This window comes from Colobus angolensis, unplaced genomic scaffold, assembly GCF_000951035.1.
Source record: "Colobus angolensis palliatus isolate OR3802 unplaced genomic scaffold, Cang.pa_1.0 Scaffold1, whole genome shotgun sequence".
Classification (NCBI taxonomy): domain Eukaryota; kingdom Metazoa; phylum Chordata; class Mammalia; order Primates; family Cercopithecidae; genus Colobus; species Colobus angolensis.
The window spans coordinates 4,834,345-4,860,952 of record NW_012110918.1 but is presented as its reverse complement, the minus strand read 5'-3'; the positions used below and the strand labels follow the sequence as shown (position 1 = coordinate 4,860,952).

Sequence of the window (26,608 nt, the reverse complement as noted above, 5' to 3'; positions counted from 1 at the left end):
TTGCTATGGAGAAGCTTTTTGGTTTAATTAAGTCCCATCTATTTATCTTTTTTTGGTTGTTGCATTTGCTTTTGGGGTTCTTGGTCATGAAGTCTTTGCCGTTTTTTCTGATGTTATCTTCTCAAATTTGTATGGTTTCAGGTCTTAGATTTAAGTCTTTGATCTATCTTGAGTTGATTTTTGTATAGGGTGAGAGATGAGGATCCAGTTTCATTCTTCTACATGTGGCTTGCCAATTATCCCAGCACCATTTGTTGAGTAGGGTGTCCTTTCCTTACTTTTATGTTTTTGTTTGCTTGCTGTTGGAGCAGTAACAGTTCCCAGAGGAATGCCAAGTACTGATAAAATCAGTTGGAATCCTCTGTACTTGGCATCAGATCCCTTTGAAATGTGGCCAATCTAGAAGAAGAGTAGATATTTGAAAACATTGAGGAGTGTAGGTATTTTGAGGGGGAAAAGGGAGAAAATGGAACATGTTGTGTGGGCAGTTACCACTCTATACTATTTTCTTTTCTTTTCTTTCCTTTTCTTTCTTTCAAACAGGGTCTTGCTGTGTCTTTTTTGAGACAGGGTCTTGCTGCGTCTTCCAGGCTGGAGTGCAGTGATATGATCACAGCTCACTGCAGCCTCAGCCTTCTGGGCTCAAGTGATCCCCTTGCCTCAGCCTCCCAAGTAGCTGTGACTACAGGTGTGCACCACCACATCTGACTAATTTTTTGTATTTTTTGTAGACAAGGTTTTGCCATATTGCCCAGGCTGGTCTCAAACTCCTGGGCTCAAGCAATATGCCAGCCTCTGCCTTCCAAAGTGTTGGGATTATAGGTGAGAGCCACCATGCCTAGCTTCACTGTATACCATTTCTAAGTCTCATATTTCTATCCTGTTGCTTTGTTGCTCTCCCTAATTCTGTAGTCTTTTCCATGAAGCATATCCACTTTTCTAGATACTACCTGTTTTCAAAGACCATTTAAGATGGTGCCCATTCAAGTCTTCAATGCATTCAGCCTGTGTTGTGTTCTTGCCATTTGCCATCTGCTTGTACTCATAAAGGTTTTAGTTCCGTTAGCATAGAAAATGTGCTTTATTCACTTTTACATCCCACTCAGCTATTCTGAAACTATTTATGGACTAGAATTATTTATCAATAAAACTGTGATTCATACAATATTGATTTAATACTTTACTCCTAAACTTTATTTACTTATTACTTTCTAATGACAAATGAAAATGGTATATATTTATTGTATACAACATGATGTTTGGAAATATATGTGTGTTGCAGAATGGTACCTAAACTTTAGATGCAGGTTGTCATATGTTTCAAATGCTGTCTTTATGATTTAAAAACTAATCATGATAACTCAGTTTTTTAATGTTTTTTTTCAGGGGAATTTGGTTTACGGAGATCATCTTTATATTTTCTGAAGCCTTCATATTGGTCAAAGAGCAAAAGAAATTATGAGGAGTTGTCAGAGGGCAATGTTAATGGGAATATTAGTTTTAGTGAAATTATTGAGCCTGTTTCTTCAGAATTTGTAGGAAAAGAAGCCATAAGGTATGGTTCAATCTTTGGCAATTTACGTGTAAGAACTGCTGATGGAATCTGCCACATTTAAATCCTGTTCTTTAAATATGTATGTATGGTATCTTAGATTTGGTACGTACACCAGGATTTTAAAACATTAATAAGGGCTACTTTTCTCTTTTTCTTATTTTCTTTGCAACCATTTAGAATACAGTTGGTGCTAGGTTTGAAGTTTTATGTTTCTTTCTTTCTGTTTTTTGAGACGGAATCTCACTCTGTCGCCCAGCCTGGAGCACAGTGGCACAGTCTCGGCTCGCTGTACCCTCTGCCTCCCAGACTCAAACAATTCTTGTGCCTCAGCCTCTCAAGTAGTTGGGTCTACAGGCACGCGCCACCACGCCTGGCTAATTTTTATATTTTTAGTAGAGACAGGGTTTCACCATGTTGGCCAGACTGGTCTCGAATTCCTAGCCTCAAGTGATCCACCTGCCTTGGCCTCCCAAAGTGCTGGGATTACAGGCGTGAGCCACCCCACACCTGTCCCCTGAAATTTTATGTTTGAATGGAAAATGTTAAAAGTAATAAAACCCGATGTTTATACAATTAATGTTTAAAGCTTTTCCCATTATGTAGACGGAAACATGATAAATATTAACTCTATAATTTTATTCATGCTACATTGTCTTATATAGCATATTAAATTGTCATCTGTTAATTTCATAGACTTTTAGGGTTTTTGACATAATTAGAACATTTCATTACTTTAATGTTTAAGAACCAAAGAAATTCATTACTATTCCTTGTTAGGTCAGTCAGTACCAAATTTAGAAATAAAATTAGGTGAAAGAAAAGAAATAAAATGAAATAAAAAAGTGAAGCATAATATTTTTTAAATTTAAGAAAAATATAAAAATTCCAGAGAGAGTCAAAATACTTAAGATGTAATTCGTTGGCCAGTGGCCTGCTTTCTCAAGGGTAAATTTTAACTGATTAACAAATCATTTCCTTAAAAACATATGAAAAAATAAGGTAGAATAAGAAAATCACTTCACGTTTGTTAATGGTTTGAAATTTGTGCTGACATGAAATGACATCTGATTTATATCCCCCTTCACTGGTGTAACAAGTGTTTGATAATCAGAAATGAAAAAACAGTCTGTAAATTGCTTAAATCAAATGCTTCACTTGGTTTTAGAAGTTGGGTTGGCATGAAAAATGAATCAATGACACTTACAATGGAAAGGAATACTATGCTTTTCTCTTGTACCTTCTTTAAAATAATTTTATAGTTGATCCCTGAAAAACACAAGTTTGAACTACACCAGTTCACTTATACATGGAATTTTTTCAGTAAATATATTGGAAATTTTTTTGGAGATTTACAACAATTTGAAAAAACTCACAGGTGAACTGTTAGCCTAGAAATACCAAAAAGAAATAAGTTAAGTATGTCATGAATGCATAACATGTTTATAGATATTAGTCTATTTTAACATTTACTACCATAAAATATACACAGATTATAGTAAGTTATACTTTATCAAAGCTTAATGTACACAATACTGACAGACCATACATTATATGCCAATGCACAGTTGAGAGAAATGTAAACAAATGTGAAGATGCAGTATTAAATCTAGCTGCATAATATTAACCACAGTATTACTGTACCACTGCAATGATTTTGTAGCACTTTCTTTTGCTGTTATGGTGAGCTTATGTGCTCCAAGTATATACTTCAAATGCCATGTGACTCAGATTATCTCCTTGTGAGCCGCTCATCTCTCCAGTAAATTGCATATCATGATGAAAAGTAATGTCTCAGCGGTTCTTGCTTATTTTTTATCATGTTTAGTGCAATACCATAAGCCTTGAATAGCATCATGGGATCCATAAGAATTGCCACTAGTGATGCTGGAAGTGCTCTCAAGAAGCAGAGAAAGGTCATGACATTATAAGAAAACGTTGAATTGCTTGATATTTACCATAGATTGAGGTCTGTGGGTGCAGTTGCCTGTTATTTCGGATGGAGTATGCATCTTGTTAATCTTATAAATAGATGATGTAAATTGATGGCATCGATAAATACAGTATAATACTGTAAATGTATATATTTTTCCTTATAATGTTCTTAACATTTTCTTTCCTCCAGTATACTTTATAAAAATACAGTATTTAACATGTAAAACCTATGAAATATATGCTAACCAACTGTTTATGTTATCTGCAAGACTTCCTATCAATAGTAGGCTATTAATAAATTAGTTTTAGGGGAGTAAAAATGTTATATGTGAATTTTCAACTGTGTGTGGGAATTGGCACTCCTAACCTGTGTTTTCAAGCATCAATTGTATAGTTATTATCAACTTTATTCGGTTCATTGTTTTAGTAGGAAAGTACTTTATTATTATTTTATTATTATAAAATATAGCTTTGATAAACATATACATGTAAACAAACATACTTGTAAATTGCTTTAAATACTTAAAATATAAAACTTTATATTTCAGAATTAGCGGTATTCAGAAAACATACAGAAAGAAAGGTGAAAATGTGGAGGCTTTGAGAAGTAAGTAGTTTTCCTGGTATTCAGGCCATAGTATTTAAAGTACAAATAGAAAAATAATTTTCATAGCTTGTGGGAAATTTAAACTTCTCTACCATGATTTTCTATCTTGCTTTTATTTTGTTTTATTTTATTTTATTTTTTGAGATGGAGTCTCGCTCTGCCACCCAGGTTGTAGTGCAGTGGCACTCTCTTGGCTCATTGCAACCTCTGCCTCCTGGGTTCAAGTGATTCTCCTGCCTTAGCCTCTTGAGTAGCTGGGATTATAGGTGCACGCCACCATGCCCAGCTAATTTTTGTATTTTTGTAGAGACGGGGTTTCACCATGTTGGCCAGGCTGGTCTCGAACTCCTGACCTCAGGTGATTTGCCCACCCCAGGCTCCCAAAGTACTGGAATTACAGGCATGAGCCACTGTGCCCAGCCTCTGTCTTTCTTTTTGAGATACTTTCGTGTATGTGATTAACATTAAAAATAAAACTAACAACATGAAATTTGTAAAAGTAAAATGTAATATCTATTAAAATGAAAAATACTCAATTATTTGAATAAGGCTATGTCCTTGTTTCTCTTTATTATTTTGCATGTATATACAATACATGTTAGTTTTTAAAAAGTTCATTTGGCCTATCATAGGGTTTTTCAACCTCAGCACTACTGACATTTTGGTCTTGATAATTCTTTGTTGTGAAGAACTGTTCTTTACTGTAGAACGTTTAGCATTGTGTCAATGTGTTAGTCAGTCCCCAGAACCAATAGAATACACACACACTCACACAGACACGCAGACACACACACCGGTATGAGTGTAGGGTGGGGGATTAGGGGAGGTTTGTTTTAAGTGATTCATGAAATCGTGGGGCCTGGTAAATGTAGAAATCTGTAAGGCAGCTTGGAAACTCAGGCAAGAGTTGAAGTTTCAGTCTTGAGTCCAGAATTTGTAGACAGGCTCACAGGCTGCAAACTCATGTAGGAATCTGTTACATTCTTGAGGCAGGACTCTTCCAAGGAACCTCAGTTTTTTCTCTTAAGGCCTTCAACTGATTGAATAAGGTTTACCATTATTATCAAGACTAATCAAGTTTAAGTCAGAAGATTATAAAAGTTAACGACATCTACAGCAACATCTACATCAGTATTTGACCAAATAACTGGGCACCATAGCCTAGCCAGGGGGACCCATGAAATTAACCTTCATAGGCAACATCCTTGGCTTTGATCACTGAAGAGAGGAGGAGTTCTGCCTCAAGAATGTAACAAATTATTGCATGAGTTTCCAGCCTATGAATTTTGGACCCAAGACTACAACTTTAACTCTTGCCTGAGTTTTCAACCTGCCCTACAAATTTTTGGGACTTACTAGACCCCACAATCTTCTCAAGCAATTTCTTAAAATAAACCTTCCCTAATCCTCCAACCCCACACTCATACTTGCTCCATTGTGTGTGTGTGTGTGTGTGTGTGTGTGTGTGTGTATCTATTGGTTCTGGAGACTGACACACTGCTAAACATCCCTTGCACACTGCTAAATATCCCTGGCACACTGCTAAACATCCTCTCCTAGTTGTAACAACCAAAGATGTCTCCAGGCTTTGCCAAATGTCTTCTAGGAGGCAAATTAATTAATTAAGAAGAAAGTAAGTATAGTGATATATTAATAGGGTTTTAGTTTGCATTTGCCTAATAACTGTTATTAATCACCTTTTTATATGATTATTGGCATTTGGAGGTTTTCCTTTATGAAATGCCTATTTAAGTTCTTTTCACATTTTTGTTTCAAGACCTTTGTTAGATACAAGTATTTAAATATTTGATCTCAGTCTGAGACTTGCCTTTTAATTCTACTAGTAGTGTCTTTTGACAAACACAAGTTCTTAATTTGAATGAAGTCCAATTTATGAATCTGTTCTTTTATGGTTATAGTGCTTTTCACATCTTTTTATTCAACATTGGAGATTATATATAACCTCCAATGTAAGTTATTGGAATAGCTAATTAATTGTAATTATAATTGTAGTAACAGTTACAACTAATTGTTTCTAATGCAAAGAAGCAAGAGAATGAAATAAAAGGCATCCAGATTGGAAAGAATGCAGTAAAATTATTTGCAGTTGACACAATAATCTATTTTTAAAATCTTTTAGATTGACAAAAAATAATAGTGGAACTCAACAGTGAGTTTTGCAAGATGATAGGATACATGATAAATAATGGAAAAATTAATTGTATTTCTATATGTTACCAACACATAATTGGAAATTAAAATTAAAAATAGCATTTAGCATCAAATATATGCTTACAGGTAAATAAGACAAAAGATGTAAAAGATATATCCTGAAAAGTACAAAACATTGCTGAGAGAAATTAAAGAAGATTTAAATAAGTAGAAATACCACGTTCATGAGGCAGAACACTTAACATTTGGTTGTTGAGTTCTCTTTCTTCTTTTAACTTAGATTACTGGCCTTAGGATCTGAGACTTTTTCCTTCTTGTTTTATATTTTAGCCTTCTTAGTCTAGTTTTTGTTGTTGTTGTTTGTTTTTGAGACAAGGTCTTGCTCTGTCCCCCAGGCTGGAGGGCAGTGGCACAGTCTTGGCTTATCATAGCCCTGACTTCCCAGGCTCAAGTGATTCTCCCACCTCAGCCTCACGAGTGGCTGGGACTACAGGTGCCACCAAGCCCAGCTAATTTTTGTATTTTTTGTAGAGATGGGGTTTCACCATGTTGCCCAGGCTAGTCTCGAACTCCTGGGCCCAAGTGATCCTCCTACCTCAGCCTCCCAAAGTGTTGGGATTGCAGGCATGAGCCACTGTGCCTGGCCAGCCTAGTTTTTTGATAAGCCATTTCTGCTTCATCATTTCAGATCTCCATCTCCTGTCTTCCTTCATTCCTTTACATATCCATTCAGTGATATTGCTTCATTAAATCTAACCTTTCAAGCCATTTCTATACTATTAGTTAATTTCTTGTTTTGTTTTTGCTAGTTTATTTAAATGCCCAAATATCCTTGAGAACAAATTTTTGTTTGTTTTAATTCCGTTGGTAATTCCCAAAAATTGGGACATAGAAAACTCCCAAATATTTCATATACTCCTAAATCTTACTGTATGAACAAATAAAGTTTTTATTTTTAATTTTAATTTTATTTTTATTTTTGAAATGGAGTCTCGCTTTGTCCCTCAGGCTGGAGTGCAGTGGCTCGATCTCGGCTCACTGCAAGCTCCGCCTCCCAGGTTTATGCCATTCTCCTGCCTCAGCCTCCCGAGTAGCTGGGACTACAGGCACTCGCCACATCGCCCGGCTAGGTTTTCGTATTTTTTAGTAGAGACAGGGTTTCGCCGTGTTAGCCAGGATGGTCTGGATCGCCTGACCTCCTGATTCGCCCGTCACGGGCTCCCAAAGTGCTGGCATTACAGGCTTGAGCCACCGCGCCTGGCCGTTTATTTTTATTTACTTTCCTTACTGTTTATATCATTGACTGTAACAAAGAAACTGTTTTACCTGCTATCAAATATGCTGGTAGCTTTAAATATGTATTTATAGATATATTGCCTTAAAGATTACTCAAATATGAATTATCATACATAGCTGAATAGACATAAAAATCACATTTGAGTCTTCTTTTTTCCTGAATTAGATTTGTCGTTTGACATATACGAGGGTCAGATTACTGCCTTACTTGGCCACAGTGGAACCGGAAAGAGTACACTGATGAATATTCTTTGCGGACTCTGCCCACCTTCTGATGGTGAGAGTTTTCTGTCTCAAAGAAAAAAAAATTCATTGTATATATTATTTAAATGTGTATTGAATAATTTTTGTCAGTGATTGGGACTACCTTCCGTATCTGTAAAGGTGTTTTCTCTTTTTCTTGACTATACACATTTGGTTGTTTTTAGTAGAAGATAAAAATGATTCTATCATGTTTAATAAAGTAAAAGGGATCTAATATTATACATATTTCTATACACATACACACATAGATATTGTGTATGTATGTGTTTTTATTAATCATTTTCAAGAAAGGATAAATGAATAACTTATAAAGGATAAATAAAGGACTATTTGAAGTTGAGAAAATAAATATAGATATCTAAATATACAGCAGTAGTTCAAAAGGCAATAATCATAAATGTTCATACTATCTTCTAAAATAGAATTTTAAAAGCATACCTCAAAAGTATAATTTTGGTATGTGATTGTTCGGTAGGTGAGAATTCATTATAGTAGCTCCATATTTTGACAGTAACCAAATAGAGTGGCAGTACAATAAATATTTTACTTTACAAAAGGACTGAATTGTATTGAATCTGCATTTCAACTCTTTAAATGTTATTTAACTTTTAAAATTAGTTTGATTTCGTTGTTTGTCCTTAGTTGTATCACTCTTTGATGGTAGTCATAATATCTTACATTTGTATAAGAATTTATGATTTTTCTCATGATTCTTCATAATGTATGATTGTTTTGATTTAATAGTTCTTTAGTGGGATATATTAGTGTTCACTTTATAAAAAAGGAGAGCTGAAATTCAAAGAGATATTTGGCCACGACCACACAACTAGTTAGGATAAAATTTATAGTTCTTTAATCCCTCCCCTATTGCATAATGTCTAGAAAATTGTTACTGGAATACAAGTGTAAGTAATACATCAATAGATATTTATATTTAGTGACAAGCTTTTAGTTTCTTGATTTTCCCACTGTGTTATGTGACCTGTAAGTGATGGAAAATGAGGTTGAAATATAAATGGATGCAGATCACCAATAATATGGAAATGAGGGTGTGTTGTGCCTTGTAAATTTTTATTAATTTTTACCTGATGTGTCTGTTATAACCAAATAAGTAAGTTGTCAGGATACTTCAAAACATACACATTATAAAATAATTAATGTACGTTTAAATATATATTTTGCTTTTAGGGTTTGCATCTATGTATGGACACAGAGTCTCAGAAATAGATGAAATGTTTGAAGCAAGAAAAATGATTGGCATTTGTCCACAGTTAGATATACACTTTGATGTTTTGACAGTAGAAGAAAATTTATCAATTCTGGCTTCAATCAAAGGGATACCAGCCAACAATATAATACAAGAAGTATGCTATTCATATAGAAATCTTTACTTTTATTTTCTGTAATCAATAACCTTTTGTAATGACTTGTGCAATAAAAAATATGCTTGAAAATCTAAAATCTAAGTATAACACTTGTTCTGAGCCAATAAACAGAAAGCTATTACAAAGAATTAGACAGAATTTGGAGTAAATGTTTTAGCACACATAAAAGTTTGTTTCATCTGGAGGATGCTTGCCTGCCTTATTTCTCGCTTCTGCTTCTCTTCCTCTCATCTCCTCTACCCCCTCCCACTTCCACACATACACTAAGAGCCATTACAGTGATCTCTTCTTATTCTTTCCCTACCACCCAAGAAGGCACAAAAGTAAAATCTTTCCCTCAAGAATCTTGTTACCTGTTGTTTTCATAATTATCTATGAATATATGTCAAAGGAATTTCCATGCTAAAGGAACATTTTTAAAGTTGATATTAAAATTATTTAAAAACTTATGCTACTTAAATATTTAACACATTAAAACTTAAAACATTTAAAAAGTAATATTGATAATTATGTAAATAGTATGATTTTTAAAATAACATTGTTCATGCTTTACTTTTACAGGTGCAGAAGGTTTTACTAGATTTAGACATGCAGACTATCAAAGATAACCAAGCTAAAAAATTAAGTGGTGGTCAAAAAAGAAAGCTGTCATTAGGAATTGCCGTTCTTGGGAACCCAAAGGTAAATAAATATTGCTTTTACAAATGAGCTCATTTTAAATTATGTCAAATTAAAAAGCAGGTTGTAGCCGGGCGCGGTGGCTGAAGCCTGTAATCCCAGCACTTTGGGAGGCCGAGACGGGCGGATCACGAGGTCAGGAGATCGAGACCATCCTGGCTAACACGGTGAAACCCCGTCTCTACTAAAAATACAAAAACTAGCCGGGCGAGGTGGCGGGTGCCTGTAGTCCCAGCTACTCGGGAGGCTGAGGCAGGAGAATGGCGTAAACCCAGGAGGCGGAGCTTGCAGTGAGCTGAGATCTGGCCACTGCACTCCAGTCCGGGCGACAGAGCGAGACTCCGCCTAAAAAAAAAAAAAAAAAAAAGCAGGTTGTAGAAAGATATAGTACATTATGTAAAGGTTAAGTATACATAAAATACTGTATGTTATTATGGATGCAATCATAGTAATGAGATTTTAAAACTGAAGTCAGAAAGATGTATAACTTTTTTTTAAATTTTAGTAGCTTTCAAGGTACTAGAGGTTTTTGGTTACATGGATGAATTATATAGTGGTGACTTCTGAGATTTTAGTGCTCCCATCTCCTGAGTAGTATACATTATACTCAATATGTAGTTTTTTTTCATTTCTCACCCCCCTTCCACCCTTCCCTTTCTGAGTTATAACATCTTTATGATAACTGGTTACTTATAGGAAGGAGAATGGAAGATTAGACTTTAGTCATGACTGCCATGTCTGTCCTTCCTTCCTTCCTTCTCTTTCTTTTCTTTCTTTTCTTTCCTTCTTTTCTCTCTTTCTCTATTTCTCTCATTCTTTCGTTCTTTCGTTCTTTCTTTCTTTCTTCTTTCCTAGAGATGAGACCTTGCTATGTTGCCCAGGCTGGTCTTGAACTGGCCTCAAGCTATCCTCCCGCCTTTGCCTTCCAAAGTCTTGGGATTACAGGCATGAGCCACCACGCCTGGCCTCCATGTTTTATTTCTTTGAAAAATGATCTGAAGAAAATGTGGCCAAAAAATAACATTGCTGATTTGGAATGGTAGCTATAATAGTATTACTCTCTTGTTCTCTATAGTTTAAAAAAAATTTGTTATGGTTAATAACAAAAGTTAAATAGAACAAAATCAAAGGAGTAATTCAGTTTGTCACTGTCCTGCTTTGATTTTGTATGTATTTGTTTTATGCTGTTCTCTGTTGTAGAAACAGAGAAACAAACTGATGTACTACTTTACACAGGGCATCAAAACTGACAGGTGCATGCATGCAGCTAGGATGATCTCCTATGGATCCCTACCATCCTGCCACATTCCGCCTGTTGTTGCAGCTGGGGAATGATTCTGGATCCTGGCTTTATGTTCATTAGTCTTCCTCTCAGCCTCCACCACCATGTTTTTTTTAATATTAAAAATAGTCTTGAAACAAATTGCTTCCCTTGAACTAATATAAAACCATATATTCTTCTCCAAAAAAGCAAGTGTTACATCTACAAATTTAATTGTTAAGGATAATAGCAATATACTTAATGTTTTGTTTTTTAGTTTATTTGTCTGACTGTTGTTATACTTTTGTGTTATGTATTACAGGCAGGCTTTTAGAATTAAACCAGGGAAAATATTCACATGTCAAATTTATAATTTAAAAAAATTATGTGAACTCAACTATGAATGAAAAAATCTGGTCTAATATATTTCTGATTGAAAATAATAATTTGAAATGGGGCATTTTTTTAGTGTCCATATGTGTTTTTAATATTTAGTTTTCCTGAGGATTCCCTGGCCTTCTTCACCTCTTTTCTCACAGATACTGCTGCTAGATGAACCAACAGCTGGAATGGACCCCTGTTCTCGCCATATTGTTTGGAATCTTTTAAAATACAGAAAAGCCAATCGGGTGACAGTGTTCAGTACTCATTTCATGGATGAAGCTGACATTCTTGCAGGTGAGATTTTTGCTTTATTTTCGAAGGCTGAGGTCATGGGCCAAAAGGAAGATGGACATAGCGATGCTAATTCCTGAGATACAAATAGAGAAGCTTTTACCTAGTGGTATGTTTCCTTCACAAAAAAAGTTTAAAAAAAATTTACAACGATATATTTTTGCATTGAGAATCTCCAAGACCATCCCAGGTTTAGTGATGTCCTAGAAGAACTCATAGGACTCAGTACGTAGTCATACTTATGACTATGATTTATTACAGCAAAAGGGTACAAAGCTAAATTAGCAAAGGGAAAAGGTATATGAGGCAAAGTCTAGAGGAAACCAGGTAGAAGCTTCCAAGTGTCCTCTCCCAGTGGAGTAGAGAGATGTGCTTTAATTTCTTCAGCATTGAGTTGTAACAACGTGTGTGAAATATCTACTTGGGAAAGTTAGTATATACTCAGTGTTCAAGATTCTTACTGGCTGCCGATCATATAAACATCTTCTGCCTAGCACATACCAAAGTTCCAGACTCTCTGAAGGAAAGAAGTTGTTCAGCATAAACCACATTGTTTGTACAGGTTAGGCACTGAACCACTCTTATCTGTTTTGAGAACAGTAGGAACCCTCCCAAATCCAAGTTCTCAACGGCCAAGTGCCAAGCTTGTAAGCAGGCCTTTCTAAGGATAGAACCTGACCTGCTATGTTAACTCTTTTCTGCACAATTTTATACACATACATACATATAAAGAATCCAAGTTTAAGTCAACACATGACTTTTAATGACGAGATATAGAAGTTTGAAATTCTAAAGCAACTTCTGTCTGCTTATAATATAATCTAATAAAATTGGGCAAGTCATTCATGTCTTCAGTATTACCTTTGTTTTTAAAAACCCGACAAACTAACATTTGTTCTTCTTATTACTTCTGTCGATTTTTGGAGTTGTTTCTACATTTGGTTATAAAGGAAATTGTGAAAGTGCTTGTATTGGTAAGCCTTTTAGGAAAAATCAGATGTTTGGAATAATATATGGAAAGTGGACTCTAGAGTCAGACTGCTTGAGTAGAGTTCCTGGCTTTGTTAACAGCTACATGAAACATGTAGAAGGAGTGTATTTTCTTTTTGCCTTAGTATTCGTATCTGAAAAACAGTTGATGATAATCTGGTACCATCCTCATAAGATTGTTGTGATGATTAATGATGGAACATGGATGACTATCATATGATAAACCATACAATATAAATGCCAATTATCAATGCTATTGATAACTTAGAAATTGAAATATAAATATTTATCTGCAGATAGGAAAGCTGTGATATCACAAGGAATGCTGAAATGTGTTGGTTCTTCAATGTTCCTCAAAAGTAAATGGGGGATTGGCTACCGCCTGAGGTATCATTCATTTTTATTGACATTATTCTATATTATGCTCTTGCTATACTGTTATTATTTTAGGGGCTTGCTGTTGTATGCTTTGACCATCATTTATGGTACTAAATTTAATTTAAAGCCTTCTTAATTTACTTTTGGCTGTTTATTGTATAATCATTAATTATGATTTTTGGTATTCTCTAGCATGTACATAGACAAATATTGTGCCACAGAATCTCTTTCTTCACTGGTTAAACAACATATACCTGCAGCTACTTTATTACAACAGAATGACCAACAACTTGTGTATAGCTTGCCTTTCAAGGACATGGACAAATTTTCAGGTATTACTTACTTTTCAGTTTCTTGGTGTTTGAACTGGGATCTTATATTGGGAATAGGTTTCATTGATTTCCTTTTTGTTTCCTTCTCCATGTAGTATTGCCATGCTCCCAGGTGGCCAGAGTTAGTATTCTGTTTCTGTTTTATTTTGTTTTTGAAAGCCAGAAAAAATTCAGCAAAAAAAATTTCTTTTTTACAAACACCATGCAAGAAACTGTAACTAATATCTTAAATACTTAAGAAAATGTTTAAAAAATGTAAAAATAATTGTGTTTACTTTGTTGTCAAGAAAAAAAAGAAATTGCTTGTAGGCCTCCTGAGAGTAAGGCATGTATGTATATAGTTTATATACATTCTCAGGTTCTTTTTTAGTTTCATGATTTCATAATGAATTATATGACAAATCCTTGAATTCTTTTAATTGAGGCATTATTTTTTAACTTTTTAACGAGGAACTCAAACTCAGTCTCCTTCCTCTGTTTAGGAATTTCTTGATAGCCAAAAGGATGTTATTGATGTAAGTACATTGTGCAGAATTTTCATAACATTTATCTCATAATCAGAAAAATATTTTTTTTTAAAGAAAGAAATCACAAATTAAGTGGACTGAAGTACACTTACACCAACTTAACACACTTTGCCTATCATTCTATCTACTTATACCTACCTATCTCCTATTCTTTAGTAACATTTATGTAGGCTTATTTTCTACCAGATGCTGGTCTGTGCCTTTTGCAATTATTAGTTTATTTCATTATCCCAATATTTCTTTTTTTTTTTTTTTTTTTTTTTTTTTTTTTTGAGACGGAGTCTCGCTCTGTGGCCCGGGCTGGAGTGCAGTGGCCGGTTCTCAGCTCGCTGCAAACTCCACCTCCTGGGTTTACGCCATTCTCCTGCCTCAGCCTCCGAGTAGCTGGGACTACAGGCGCCCGCCACCTCGCCCGGCTAGTTTTTTGTATTTTTTAGTAGAGACGGGGTTTCACTGTGTTAGCCAGGATGGTCTCGATCTCCTGACCTCATGATCCACCCGTCTCGGCCTCCCAAAGTGCTGGGATTACAGGCTTGAGCCACCGCGCCCAGCCTATCCCAACATTTCAAGAAATACGTGAGATAAATACTATTATTGCTTTCATTTTACAAATGAAGAAACTGAGGCATAAAAAGATTTAAGGAACTTGCCCAAGGTAACACAAGTAGAAAGTGGTGGAGCTGAGTTTTGAACCCAGGCAAATCAGTTCCGGAACTCTTGGTTTTTACCACCATACTTTCTTTGTTGTCTCTTATATTTCTTTGATAAATTGTCACGGTATTTCACTGGATTTCACAGTGTCTTCTGGGATCTCCTGCAGGATGGACCGTAAGACCTCTTAAAGGAATTCATAATGTCAGCACTTTTTCTAATAATACCAAAATGTTATTTGCCTTATTGACCCTCAGCTTCTCATGATTATACAGTGTTTTCTAGAGACTGCATAGTATGTGCAATCACAACAGGTTGAATGCAGAAACAAATATGAGAACCCATCTGTCCTCTGTTAATTAAGACAGACATTAATGAGATTTGCAGAAATATAAAGCAACATTCTCTTCTCATTATTTTTGTTTTAAAAGATGCAGTTTTTAAAGATAATTGTGTTAACCTGTAATAGGTTTATTTTTTATTATTTTTAAAAATATGAATAAGTATTTAAATGATTTCTGTATATTTTCTAATATACATATTTGTGTTATTGTTCAATATAGTAACATTCTCAGTTTTAATTTCAAATACTATAAAAATTTTGTTAGTTTATCATATATAGATATAATATGATAATAGATATATTCCCATAAATAAAATTTCTTTAAGGTCCTTAATTTATAAGAATGTTAATTAAGCCTGTTACCTAGGCTGGAGTTCAGTGCCATGATCACAGCTCGCTGAAGCCTCAAACTCTTGGGCTCTGGTGATCCTCCCACCTGAGTCTCCTGAGGATCTAAGACTACAGGCTTGCATCAGTATGCCTAGCTAATTTATTTTTATTTTTTGTAGAGATGGGTCATGGTATGTTGCACAGGCTGTTCATGAACTTTTTTTTAAAGGATATTTTACAATAATTTATGATAATGTGCTTAACGATGTACTGTTCTTTCATTTTTTTTCTTTTAGGTTTGTTTTCCGCCCTAGACAGTCATTCAGATTTGGGTGTCATTTCTTATGGTGTTTCCATGACGACTTTGGAAGATGTATTTTTAAAGCTAGAAGTTGAAGCGGAAATTGACCAAGCAGGTAAAAACAGAACTAACAAAACATTTTAGGCAATGGACCAGACAGATGGTGAATAAGAAAAAAGTTATATAAATGTGAATTTTTTATTATTTTTTGGAAGAAAGGGTAAAAGTATACAAGTAAGTAAGTAATGAGATACTGATAATGGTAGGAGTTATGCAGGAAATAATGGAGTGGTCTTAGAAGGCAGCGAATTTAGATTATATCATCAGGAAGGACTTTGTTGAGATAATACTTGACCTGATGCCTGTATAACAAGAAAAATCAAGTAGGTGAAGATTTTAGGGTGGAAATTTTCAGATAAAGAACTGCAACTGCAAAGATATTAACTGAGGAATGAGTTGGATGTCTTTGAGGGATGAAAAAAGGCTACCATGGCTGGAGCCATGGTGAAGATATTACACAGCAGAGTCAGGAGGATACTCAAAAGGATAGATCATGTTTTGCCTTTGAACATCTGGAAAACAATTTCATTTGTTTTCTTATTGTAGTGTGAAGCTATCAGAGAGTTTTAAAGCAAATAGGTACAATGATCTGATTTGAGTTTTTAAAAAACACGTTCTGGCTGTTGAATGATGAGAGGATTGTAAAGGAAGTGTGGAAGTAGGAAGACCAGTTAGGAAACTGTTATAGTTAATACTACCTTGAACTAGGGTGTCAATGAAAATAGGGAGGCCGGGCGCAGTGGCTTATGCCTATAATCCCAGCACTTTGGGAGGCCAAGGCAGGGAGATCGCTTGAGCCCAGGAGTTCCAGACCAGCGTTGGCAACATGGCAAAACCTTGTTGCTACAAACAACACAAAAAATAGCCTGGTGTGGTAGTGTGTGCCTGTAGTTCCAATTACTCTAGAGGCTGAAGTGGGAGAATCACCTGAGCCCAGGAAGTCAAGACTGCAGTGAGCCATGATGACACCACTGCACTCCAGCCTGGGAATCAGAAGGAGAGTTAAAAAAAAAAAAAAAAAAAAAAAGGGAAAGAACAAATTGATGAGTTGCTGATAGATTGAGTGTTAGAGGTTCAGGAGAGGGTGGAATGAAGAATAATTCCTAAGCTTTTGCCTTGATAACTGGGAATGAGATTGCCATTTCCTGAAAATAGGGCAAGAGTAGGTATGTGGAAAGAAGGAATGCAAACACAAATTTTTTCCTTTTTTTTTTTGTTTTTTGAGATGGAGTCTTGCTCTGTCACCCAGGCTGGAGTGCGGTGGCACAATCCTGGCTCACTGCAACCTCCGCCTCCCAAGTTCAAGCGATTCTCCTGCCTCAGTCTCCCAAGTAGCTGGGACTATAGGCGTCCACCACCACGCCTGGCTAATTGTTGTGTTTTTTAGTAGAGACAGGGTTTTGCCATGTTGGCCAGGCTGGTCTTGAATTGACCTCAGGTGATCCACCCGCCTTGGCCTCCCAAAGTGCTAGGATTACAGGTGTGAACCACCGCACCCAGCCCAGGCATGAATTTTGAGTATATTGTTTGAGATGCATCTGGAGCTAAATGAATATGTTAGGGCTGAAGATATAGATTTCGAAGTTACTCATAGATAGATGGTGCTATGGAATTGGATGAAATCTCTTAGTTGGGTAGGGAGTATAGATAAGAATTGAGGGGCAAGCCCCCTGGGTGAGCAGTGGAGAAGGAGCCAAAAGGGCTGACCATGAATGAGCAATTATTACTCTACTTTTCCATGAAAGAGTGGAAATGGAAAAACCTCGAAAAATGGTGTTTTAGGAAAGAAGAAGTGGTCAGTTATTTGTCGATTGCTGTGAAGAATAAGATGAGGACAAAAAAGGTAGTTTTGGTAACGTAGAAGATAGTGAGGGATTTGGTAGAATGTAAGAATGGTGATCTTGACAAATCAAGTTCTTGATGCAATAAGGACCAAGGTGGATCTATTTAGTTTACAGTGAGAACATGAGTTGAGGAATCTTTCTTATGATTGAAGGTTGGCAAAATGTCTGTAGTGGCAGGTGAGGAGAGCAAAGGAAACCAGGATGTTAGTTCACAGTTGTTAAAAGAGTTGAGATGCTGCAAATACACATTTTGCATGAATGTCGAGTGGCTGATGATTAAAATCATTGTGATACCAAAGTCAAGAATCAAGCTGAATATATCATCATGAAGTAAACTTGCATTATATTATGCTAAAATAATTCTGAAACTTAAAAAATTCTTACAGGAATTATTCATGATTTGATAGTCAAATTTTAAAAGATTGGCCTTATTGTGTGGGAGCAATAATTTGTCAGCATCACAAACTGTAAAGTTGCTCCTGTAGTCCTACATTTATGATCCCAGATGCTCATTTCAAATGCAGTGAGGAGAAGCCATATGTTTTTGAGTTCTTAATTTTTCTTTTGTTATTATGTCTGGATCAATGAAGATTTATCTGAAAATTAATATATGTGATTTTGTAGTTTCTCCTTCTTTTGAAATTTTTAAATGATGAAGTTGGCGTTCAGCTTTTAGTTCACCCTCACAAATTGTGGAAGAATAAAATAAAACTTTTGTATTGAAAGTGTATCATCTTAATGGAATTAAATAACTAAAAAAAGAAGTAAGTCTCCCAAATTTGTTTTAATACCTTGAGTACTAGTGTACTGAACCACTACTTAAAATTAATATTATATGATCTTATTTCTTTTTATATTATTATCTAAATTAAAGAATACATGTATTGGCCCAAAAGTTATAATGTGCTTCCTAAAGTTATCTAACTAGTACATTCTCTTTAATATTTGCATTAACTGTCAATATTTTTCTGCATCTAAAGTTCTAAATGTCTGTTTTTGAGTTTAAAATAAACCTCAGTTGTGTAATATTTTATTCTTGCCATTACATAAATATATGTTTATGGTTTCATTGGTAGAATTTTAACATAAAGTACATAAATACATTTTTATTCCAAATACATTTGGAATATTTAACTGTAATTTAAATGAATATTAAATATTAAAATGAAATCTGAATGACATACCCTATTCACACTACTGAATTTGTTATACCTTTTAAGTGCTGTGCTAATAATCTGTATGATCACACTGTCATCGATCATGTATAACCTCAGTAATGCCAGGAAATTATATTGAAGTAGGCATTTGACTCTTAAACCTTCCAAAGACTGAAGATGAAGTTGAAGGGCAGAATTTGGCTGAAAACTGAGCCTGAGGCTAAATTTTAATTGAGAAGTAATGTAAAGCCAGGAGAGGACTCTCAAACATGGAGATAAGAAAGAAGTCTTGTGTATGATCAGGACATGATGTTAGGTTGTAGTCAGAGAGGAAAAGTTGATGTAAAAGTTGGATATTGTACAGATACAGAGATAATAAGATCTTAAATATGGACGTGCATCCAGTTTGATTTTGAACTAGTGGAATTATACCATGTGTCACCTTTGCATCTGTTCTCTTTTACTCAATATGACATTTGTGAAGTTCAACCATGTTGTTATGGGTACAGTAGTTGGTTCATTTTCATTGGTTTACGCTGTTCTCTTATATTCATATGTTACAACTATTCATCCATTCACCTGTCAGTAGACATTTGGGTTCTTTCCAGGATATGTGTATTCTAGATAGGGCTCTACTAAGAATATTCTTATACATGTATTTTGGTGAAACCTATATTCATATCTCTGTTGGATTTATACCTGTTGGGGATCTCTTGGATCAAAAGATATATGTATGTTCAGCTTTAATAGATACTGCCAGAATATACGAGAGTTCCATTTGTTCCACATAACTGCTAGACCTATGCTTCTTTAAATTTCCCTGCTTCAGAAAGATTTTATCTTTTTTAATGAATATACTGAAATGTTTGTTTTGTTTTGGCAAATAGATTATAGTGTATTTACTCAGCAGCCACTGGAGGAAGAAATGGATTCAAAATCTTTTGATGAAATGGAACAGAGCTTACTTATTCTTTCTGAAACCAAGGCTTCTCTAGTGAGCACCATGAGCCTTTGGAAACAACAGATGTGTACAATAGCAAAGTTTCATTTCTTTACCTTGAAACGTGAAAGTAAATCAGTGAGATCAGTGTAAGTATAATTATCACCCTTATACCTGATGGATTGCTTTTTAAGGATACAAATTGGTTTTACCATCTTAATTTTTAAAATGTTAGCATATGTAAATAATTTATATAGTTTTGAAAAATTACCACTATAATTTCACAATGTTAGAGAAAAAAATTACAAAGATTTCATCAAATACCCTGTCTTACACTTTTTAAACTAGCATTTGTTGTCTCATCTATAAAGTGAGGAAATAACAAATATTCCCTAATTGTATAATTTTTGAATTACTCTCATTGTATCTTTTTCTTTCTTTCACCTGGGAGCACAGATTCAAGTTTCCTTGAATATATTAATACACTCCCCATTGTATCTTAAATTTTATTTTGTGTTTCTATTTTTTCACTATTTTTTGCATCTATTAGTTTTTATAACTACTTTTTGTAAATAGCAGGAAAAGTGAGTTTTACCTCTATTTATCATATGAGGAAACTGAAAAATAAAGAAGGCTACATAGCTAGTAGATCTGGGATCAAAATGACATCTTTTCAAGTTAGCTTTAGCCTTTCTCTAGGGTACTAGGAACTGAATAATTTGGAGATAGCATTAACCACTTTCATATACCACACACCTATCTTAAGTCCAAAATGGCAGTAGTAATAAGGCTTAATAATTAAGAATAAGAATATAGTTATATGTTTGGAATATGCTAAATTTATATGCTCTTCTTTGACCAAATTCAGTGTCAAACAAATGTCAGTCATGTATCTGATTTATTCCTGGGTCCGCATTACTGAAAGAAAATGTTTATTTAAATTAGCATGTTTCAGTGTATTTTATTTTATTTTATTTTTTATACTTTAAGTTCTGGGATACATGTACAGAACTTGCAGGTCTGTTACATAGGTATACGCGTGCCATGGTGGTTTGCTGCACTCATCAACCCATCATCTACATTAGGTATTTATCCTAATGCTATCCCTCCCCTAGTCCCCACCCGTGACAGGCCCCGGTGTGCAATGTTCCCCTCCTTGTGTCCATGTGTTCTCATTGTTCAACTCCCACTTATGAGTGAGAACATGAAGTGTTTGGTTTTCTGTTCCTGTGTTAGTTTGCTGAGAATGATGGTTTCCAGCTTCATCCATGTCCCTTCGAAGGACAAGAACTCATCCTTTTTTATGGCTGCACAGTATTCTGTGGTGTATATGTACCACATTTTCTAAATACCACTCTCATAAAATACACTCAGAAAAATAATTAAAATACTGGCTGGGCTCAGTGGCTTACGCTTGTAATCTCAGCACTTTGCGAGGCCAAGGCAGGCAGATCGCGAGGTCAGGAGAACAAGACCATCTTGACCAACGTGGTGAAACTCCATCTCTACTAAAAATACAAAAAAAATTAGCTGGGTGTGGTGGTGTGCTCCTGTAGTCCCAGCTACTCGGGAGGCTGAGGCAGGAGAATTGCTTGAACCCAGGAGGCAGAGGTTGCAGTGAGCCGAGATCGTGCCACTGCACTCCAACCTGACAACAGAGTGAGACTCCATCTAAAATTAAATTAAATTAAATTAAATTAAGTAAAATAAAAAAACTTCAGTCAGCCTTGACTGCCATAACAAAATACTATTTACTGGGTGGCTTAAACAGAATTTTTTCACAATTCTGATGGCTGCAGGTCTGAGATCAGAGTTCCAGCATGTTGAGGGCTGTCTTCCTGGCTTGTGGAAGGCCACCATCTCACTGTGTGCTCATATGACCTCTTTGTGTATACTGGCATGCACCCTCTGGTGTCTCTTTTTATAAATGTACTGATCCCATTATGGGGACCCCACCCTCATGACGCCAACTTATGCAGATTACCTTTCTGAAGTCCCATTTCCAAACACCATTATATGGGAGTTAGGGCTTCAACATACAAATTTGGGGAGGCACAAACATTCAATCCACAACAAAATGTGTTCTATGGTCAAATACATTTAGAAAATATTACTCTTATATTCCCTATATTAAAGAGTTATTCATTAGCGTAGAAAAACACATGAGATATTCTATGGTAAAGAAATTCCTTCAACTTTGTTTAACCTCATGTTCCAAATATTATTTAATTGTGAATTTTTTTTTTTTTTTGAGACGGAGTCTCGCTCTGTCCCCCGGGCTGGAGTGCAGTGGCAGGATCTCAGCTCACTGCAAGCTCCACCTCCCGGGTTTACGCCATTCTCCTGCCTCAGCCTCCCGAGTAGCTGGGACTACAGGCGCCCGCCACCTCGGCCAGCTAGTTTTTTTTTTTTTTGTACTTTTTAGTAGAGACGGGGTTTCACCGGGTTAGCCAGGATGGTCTCAATCTCCTGACCTCATGATCCGCCCGTCTCGGCCTCCCAAAGTGCTGGGATTACAGGCTTGAGCCACCGCGCCAGGCCAATTGTGAATATTTTTTAACCCAAATCACTTCTTAACTTATTGTGGAACTGGATCCATGCCATATGCTTTTGAAATCTTGTCTTAGATATAACAATTTAAGAAATATTTTTAGAAAATTATGGAGTATGTGAAAATTATAAATTGCTAAATAAAGTATGATGATCTAAGCTCTCCAACCACTTGTTAGGACACTTATTACATGTAATATGGAGATATTTTATCAGATAAGTAGCTGCCCTCCAGATAAAAGGGCATTGTAGTATACCTTGCTTTGCCTCCTGAGAGCAGCAATGACAATTAATATGATAAAATTGCGATTAGGATGAGATTTCAAAGATATCAGCCATTCAGAGTTTAATTTTATTTTTATTTGCTTCTCTATATCTAAAATATTTTTTTGTTCATGTGTGAAAAGTAAATGGGGCCTCGTGCGGTGACTCACGCCTGAAATCCTAGCAATTTGGAAGGCTGTGGCAGGTGGATCCCTTGAGGCCAGGAGTTTGAGACCAGTCTGGCCAACATGGCAAAACCCTGTTTCTATTAAAATACAAAAATTAGCTGGGTACAGTGGCACAGGCCAGTCGTCCCACCTACTTGGGAGGCTGAGGCATGAGAATCGTTTGAACCTGGGAGGCAGAGGTTGCAGTGAGCTGAGATCTCACCACTGCACTCTAGCCTGGGTGACAGAGCAAGACTCTTTCTCAAAAAAAAAAAAAAAAAGGTTAAGATAGAGACAGGACAGGACAGGAAGTAATTCCTTCAGAAGTAGAGACAAATATCTGAGACATAACGTCTTGTGCTTTAACAGTTATAACTACATGTTTACATACTCTTATGAAAATTTAAGGGCGTCACTGATCTAAAATATACTTTTATAACTTTTAATTTTTGTCATACAGTATTGGCTTTCTCTCCAGTATTGTCATAAGATCATTTTGGGGAATAGGATTTCTTATTTTTTTTTCTTTCAGTTTTTTTCTTTTTTTTTTTTCAGTTATTATCTTTTAACTATCTGGAGTTTAAATCTATACCAGTGTGGGCTGAGTGAGGTGGCTCACACCTGTAATCCCAGCACTTCGGGAGGCTGAGGCAGGCAAGCTCCTTGTTTGAGCTCAGGAGTTCGAGACCAGCCTCAGCAACACGGCGAAACCCCCATCTCTACAAAAAATAACAAAAATTAGTTGTGTATGGTGGTGTGTGCCTGTAGTCCCAGCTATTCAGGAGGCTAAAGGGAGAAGATTGCTTGAGCCTGGGAGGCAGAGGTTACAGTGAGCTGAGATCACACCCCTTACACTCCAGCCTGGGTGACAGAACCAGACCCTGTCTCAAATAAAAACAAAAAAATCCTGATTATCAATGTGAAGGGAGAGTTTTAATTGATTTTCATATTAATGTAATATGTACCATGAGCTGTGTTTTTTTTTCTTTTCAGGTTGCTTCTGCTTTTAATTTTTTTCACAGTTCAGATTTTTATGTTTTTGGTGCATCACTCTTTTAAAAATGCTGTGGTTCCCATCAAACTTGTTCCAGACTTATATTTTCTAAAACCTGGAGAGAAACCTCATAAGTACAAAACAAGTCTGCTTCTTCAAAATTCTACTGGTGAGTGTGTGAAGGTCTGTGAATGAGTGTTGGGCATGGAGTGTGGGGTTGAGGGGTGGATAAAGGTCTAGATTTTAGAAATATATTTAAGGTAAAGGCGTGGTCTATCTGCATGAAATCTACAGTTCAATACATCTCTTATTGATGCTGAAGAATATATTACAGTAGATTTTGGTTTACAAATAAATGACAGTTTTGGCCAGGCATGATGGTTCACACCTGTAATCCCAGCACTTTGGGAGGCTGAGGCAGGTGGATCACCTGAGGTCAGGAGTTTGAGACCAGGCTGGGCAACATGGTGAAACCCCATCTCTACTAAAACTATAAAAATTAGCCAGGCATGGTGACACATGCCTGTAGTCCAAGCTACTCGGGAGGCTGAGGCAGGAGAATCGCTTGAACCTGGGAGGCAGAGGTTGCAGTGAGCCAAGATCGTACCACTGCATTCCAGTCTGGGCAACAGAGGGAGACTCTGCCTCAAAAAATAAAATAAAATAAGATAAAACTAAATAAATAGTTTTTAAAAATACTCTAATTTATACTATGTATAATAGTAAAATTTCTTTTTTTAACAATAATGTTATTCTTACCAGCATGTTTTATGCTGATAAGCTCGTGGTGAGCAAAATATACTTCAGAAATTGAAAAACCCTCTTTACAAAGAGTTATAGTACATAATATTTATAGAAGTATGTGTCTGCATAGAAGTGTTTAGTTCTTCAAGGACAGTCTGAAGAGTTAGTTAAAACTAAGAAAAATGAGACAAATATAAATCTCTCTAATTGAATACATTAGATTTGTAATGGATATTTTTGGCTTTGCTATTAGTATCCTTACCACATAGTTGTCAAATATGAAAAAAATTTAAACATACAGACTTGAGCAAAGCTCAAAACAAAAAGCTGATATAGTGTTCTGATTTTCAAAATATTAAAAGCTAATACAAACTTTATTCATATGTGATCAGTTGTTCCTAAAACATCTCCTATTCTGTAACAAACTCTATGGGGTTTAACCTTTCTAACACTTTACCTACATTCTAGTATCTTTCCTTTTTGATTCACCAACTGATTCAAAAAAGACTTTGCAAGTATTAAAATAATAAGCGTGGCTAGGAATGATTATAAATTACTATTAAAATCATCACTGTTAAAATCTGGTGCTTGTTATATTACATAACCTTCATTCTTTCGGGTAAAGATGCATTTATTGATGGATAAATGAGTGAGAACATGGAAAATTACTTGGAGCATGGAAAATTAATGGAAAATTACTCGAATGGAAAATGTTAGGTTTTGCAATTTTTTTCTTTCGTTAGGAATTCTTGTTTTGGTTTTAAAATACATTTTATATTGCTAACATATAATCCTTACACTATGATAATCTTGACATTTTTTATATGTGTCCAGGGAATTGTACATGCATCTCAAATATTTCTTTTTTTAAAAAAAGGACCTTGGCTTCAAATAAAATCTTTTTGCTTTGAGTTAATTCTCATTGAGCTTTAGAAATTCTAGTATTTTCAGTTTCTCTTTATTTTTTATTCTTAGAGTTGCTTGCTTATGCATGCCTTCCTAAGCCTTGTATGTGTTCCAAAATAAAACCACTTCTTTTTTGAATCACTGACCTCTCTGTGTATATATATTAGGTGGTATCTTGCCCACCTTGCAGAGCTTTTTGTATCTCTTGTGCTGTGGTTCCTTCACTTATAATGTGTCTCTCTTCTCAGGGTACATAGCTGTTCTTGCAAGTTAGAGATAAGAGATCAGTTAAAGTACTAGGTTGGGAGTAAAGTGGTGTCACCATTCTCTATGACACTGAGATTTGGTGCTGTGTCTGATCCACCCTGCCATACTATTCAGTTACTAGTAATGTTTTGCTTTGTTTGATTTAAATTTCTCTCAAAGTCACATTTGTCCTTCCCTGAATCCTGGTTTTTGTTATGATAGAGGGGAAACTGCATCTATTCGGCAGACATGTTGGTATAGATTTAAATCCCGACAGGATTTAAAATCTTACTCTTGGCTCCAGGACTTTAGAGAATGTAGATAGAGATGTGATTATGTGTTTGAATATTTTAAGGTAGTTAAGGCAATTGACATGTCTGCCCAGAGCCTACAAAAAAAATCCTCTAGCGAGTGATGTTACCATGCCTATATCTTTCTGAGCTTAGCAGGTTATCTTGTTACCTAAAATTGTCAGATAGATTTTTATTCTTATTATTTAACCAAATTTCTTGTATTATAGGTTAACTTTTCAATGTTAATAATAGTTTCAGCAGCAGCAGCAGCAACAGCAGCGGCAGCTAAAATATGCACAGTTACTATGTGTCAGATTCTAAAGTCTGTGTATATATTCAGTCATTTAATCCTCATGATCACTGTACCTATGAGGCAGATATACTTATTTTACCCACTTTACAAAAGAGGAAACTTAAGGTCCAGAGCATCTAGGTAACTTGCTTGAAGGACAAATAATTTAATGTTACAACTCAGCTTTAAAACTAGGCTGACTGGCTTCAGAGCCAATGTACTTACTTGTGTATTTGCTAATGAAAATAAAATATTACTCTAAAACTAGAATTATCTTCCCAATGTTACTAAAAGCTTCGTTTAAACTCATTCTTTATTATTTGCTTATTTTCTAACACCAGACTCAGATATCAGTGATCTTACTGACTTTTTCACAAGCCAGAACATAATGGTGACCATGATTAATGACAGTGACTATGTATCCGTGGCTCCCCATAGTGCGGCTTTAAATGTGATGCGTTTAGAAAAGGTAAG

At 35.5% G+C, this 26,608-nt stretch overlaps 1 protein-coding gene across 2 annotated transcripts in view; it reads left to right on the top strand.

The window, feature by feature from the left end:
- Window positions 1–26,608, top strand: part of ABCA5 (ATP-binding cassette, sub-family A (ABC1), member 5) — a 78,500-nt gene that overhangs the window by 28,410 nt on the left and 23,482 nt on the right. For both annotated transcript variants that reach the window (XM_011933726.1, XM_011933652.1), the window contains 12 exons: window positions 1,387–1,555; window positions 4,036–4,094; window positions 7,729–7,839; window positions 9,015–9,190; window positions 9,773–9,892; window positions 11,690–11,828; window positions 13,112–13,202; window positions 13,386–13,525; window positions 15,673–15,792; window positions 19,626–19,827; window positions 23,653–23,822; window positions 26,476–26,603. In XM_011933726.1, the coding sequence (XP_011789116.1) occupies window positions 1,387–1,555; window positions 4,036–4,094; window positions 7,729–7,839; window positions 9,015–9,190; window positions 9,773–9,892; window positions 11,690–11,828; window positions 13,112–13,202; window positions 13,386–13,525; window positions 15,673–15,792; window positions 19,626–19,827; window positions 23,653–23,822; window positions 26,476–26,603 (1,625 nt within the window). The remainder of the gene's footprint in view (window positions 1–1,386; window positions 1,556–4,035; window positions 4,095–7,728; window positions 7,840–9,014; window positions 9,191–9,772; window positions 9,893–11,689; window positions 11,829–13,111; window positions 13,203–13,385; window positions 13,526–15,672; window positions 15,793–19,625; window positions 19,828–23,652; window positions 23,823–26,475; window positions 26,604–26,608) is intronic.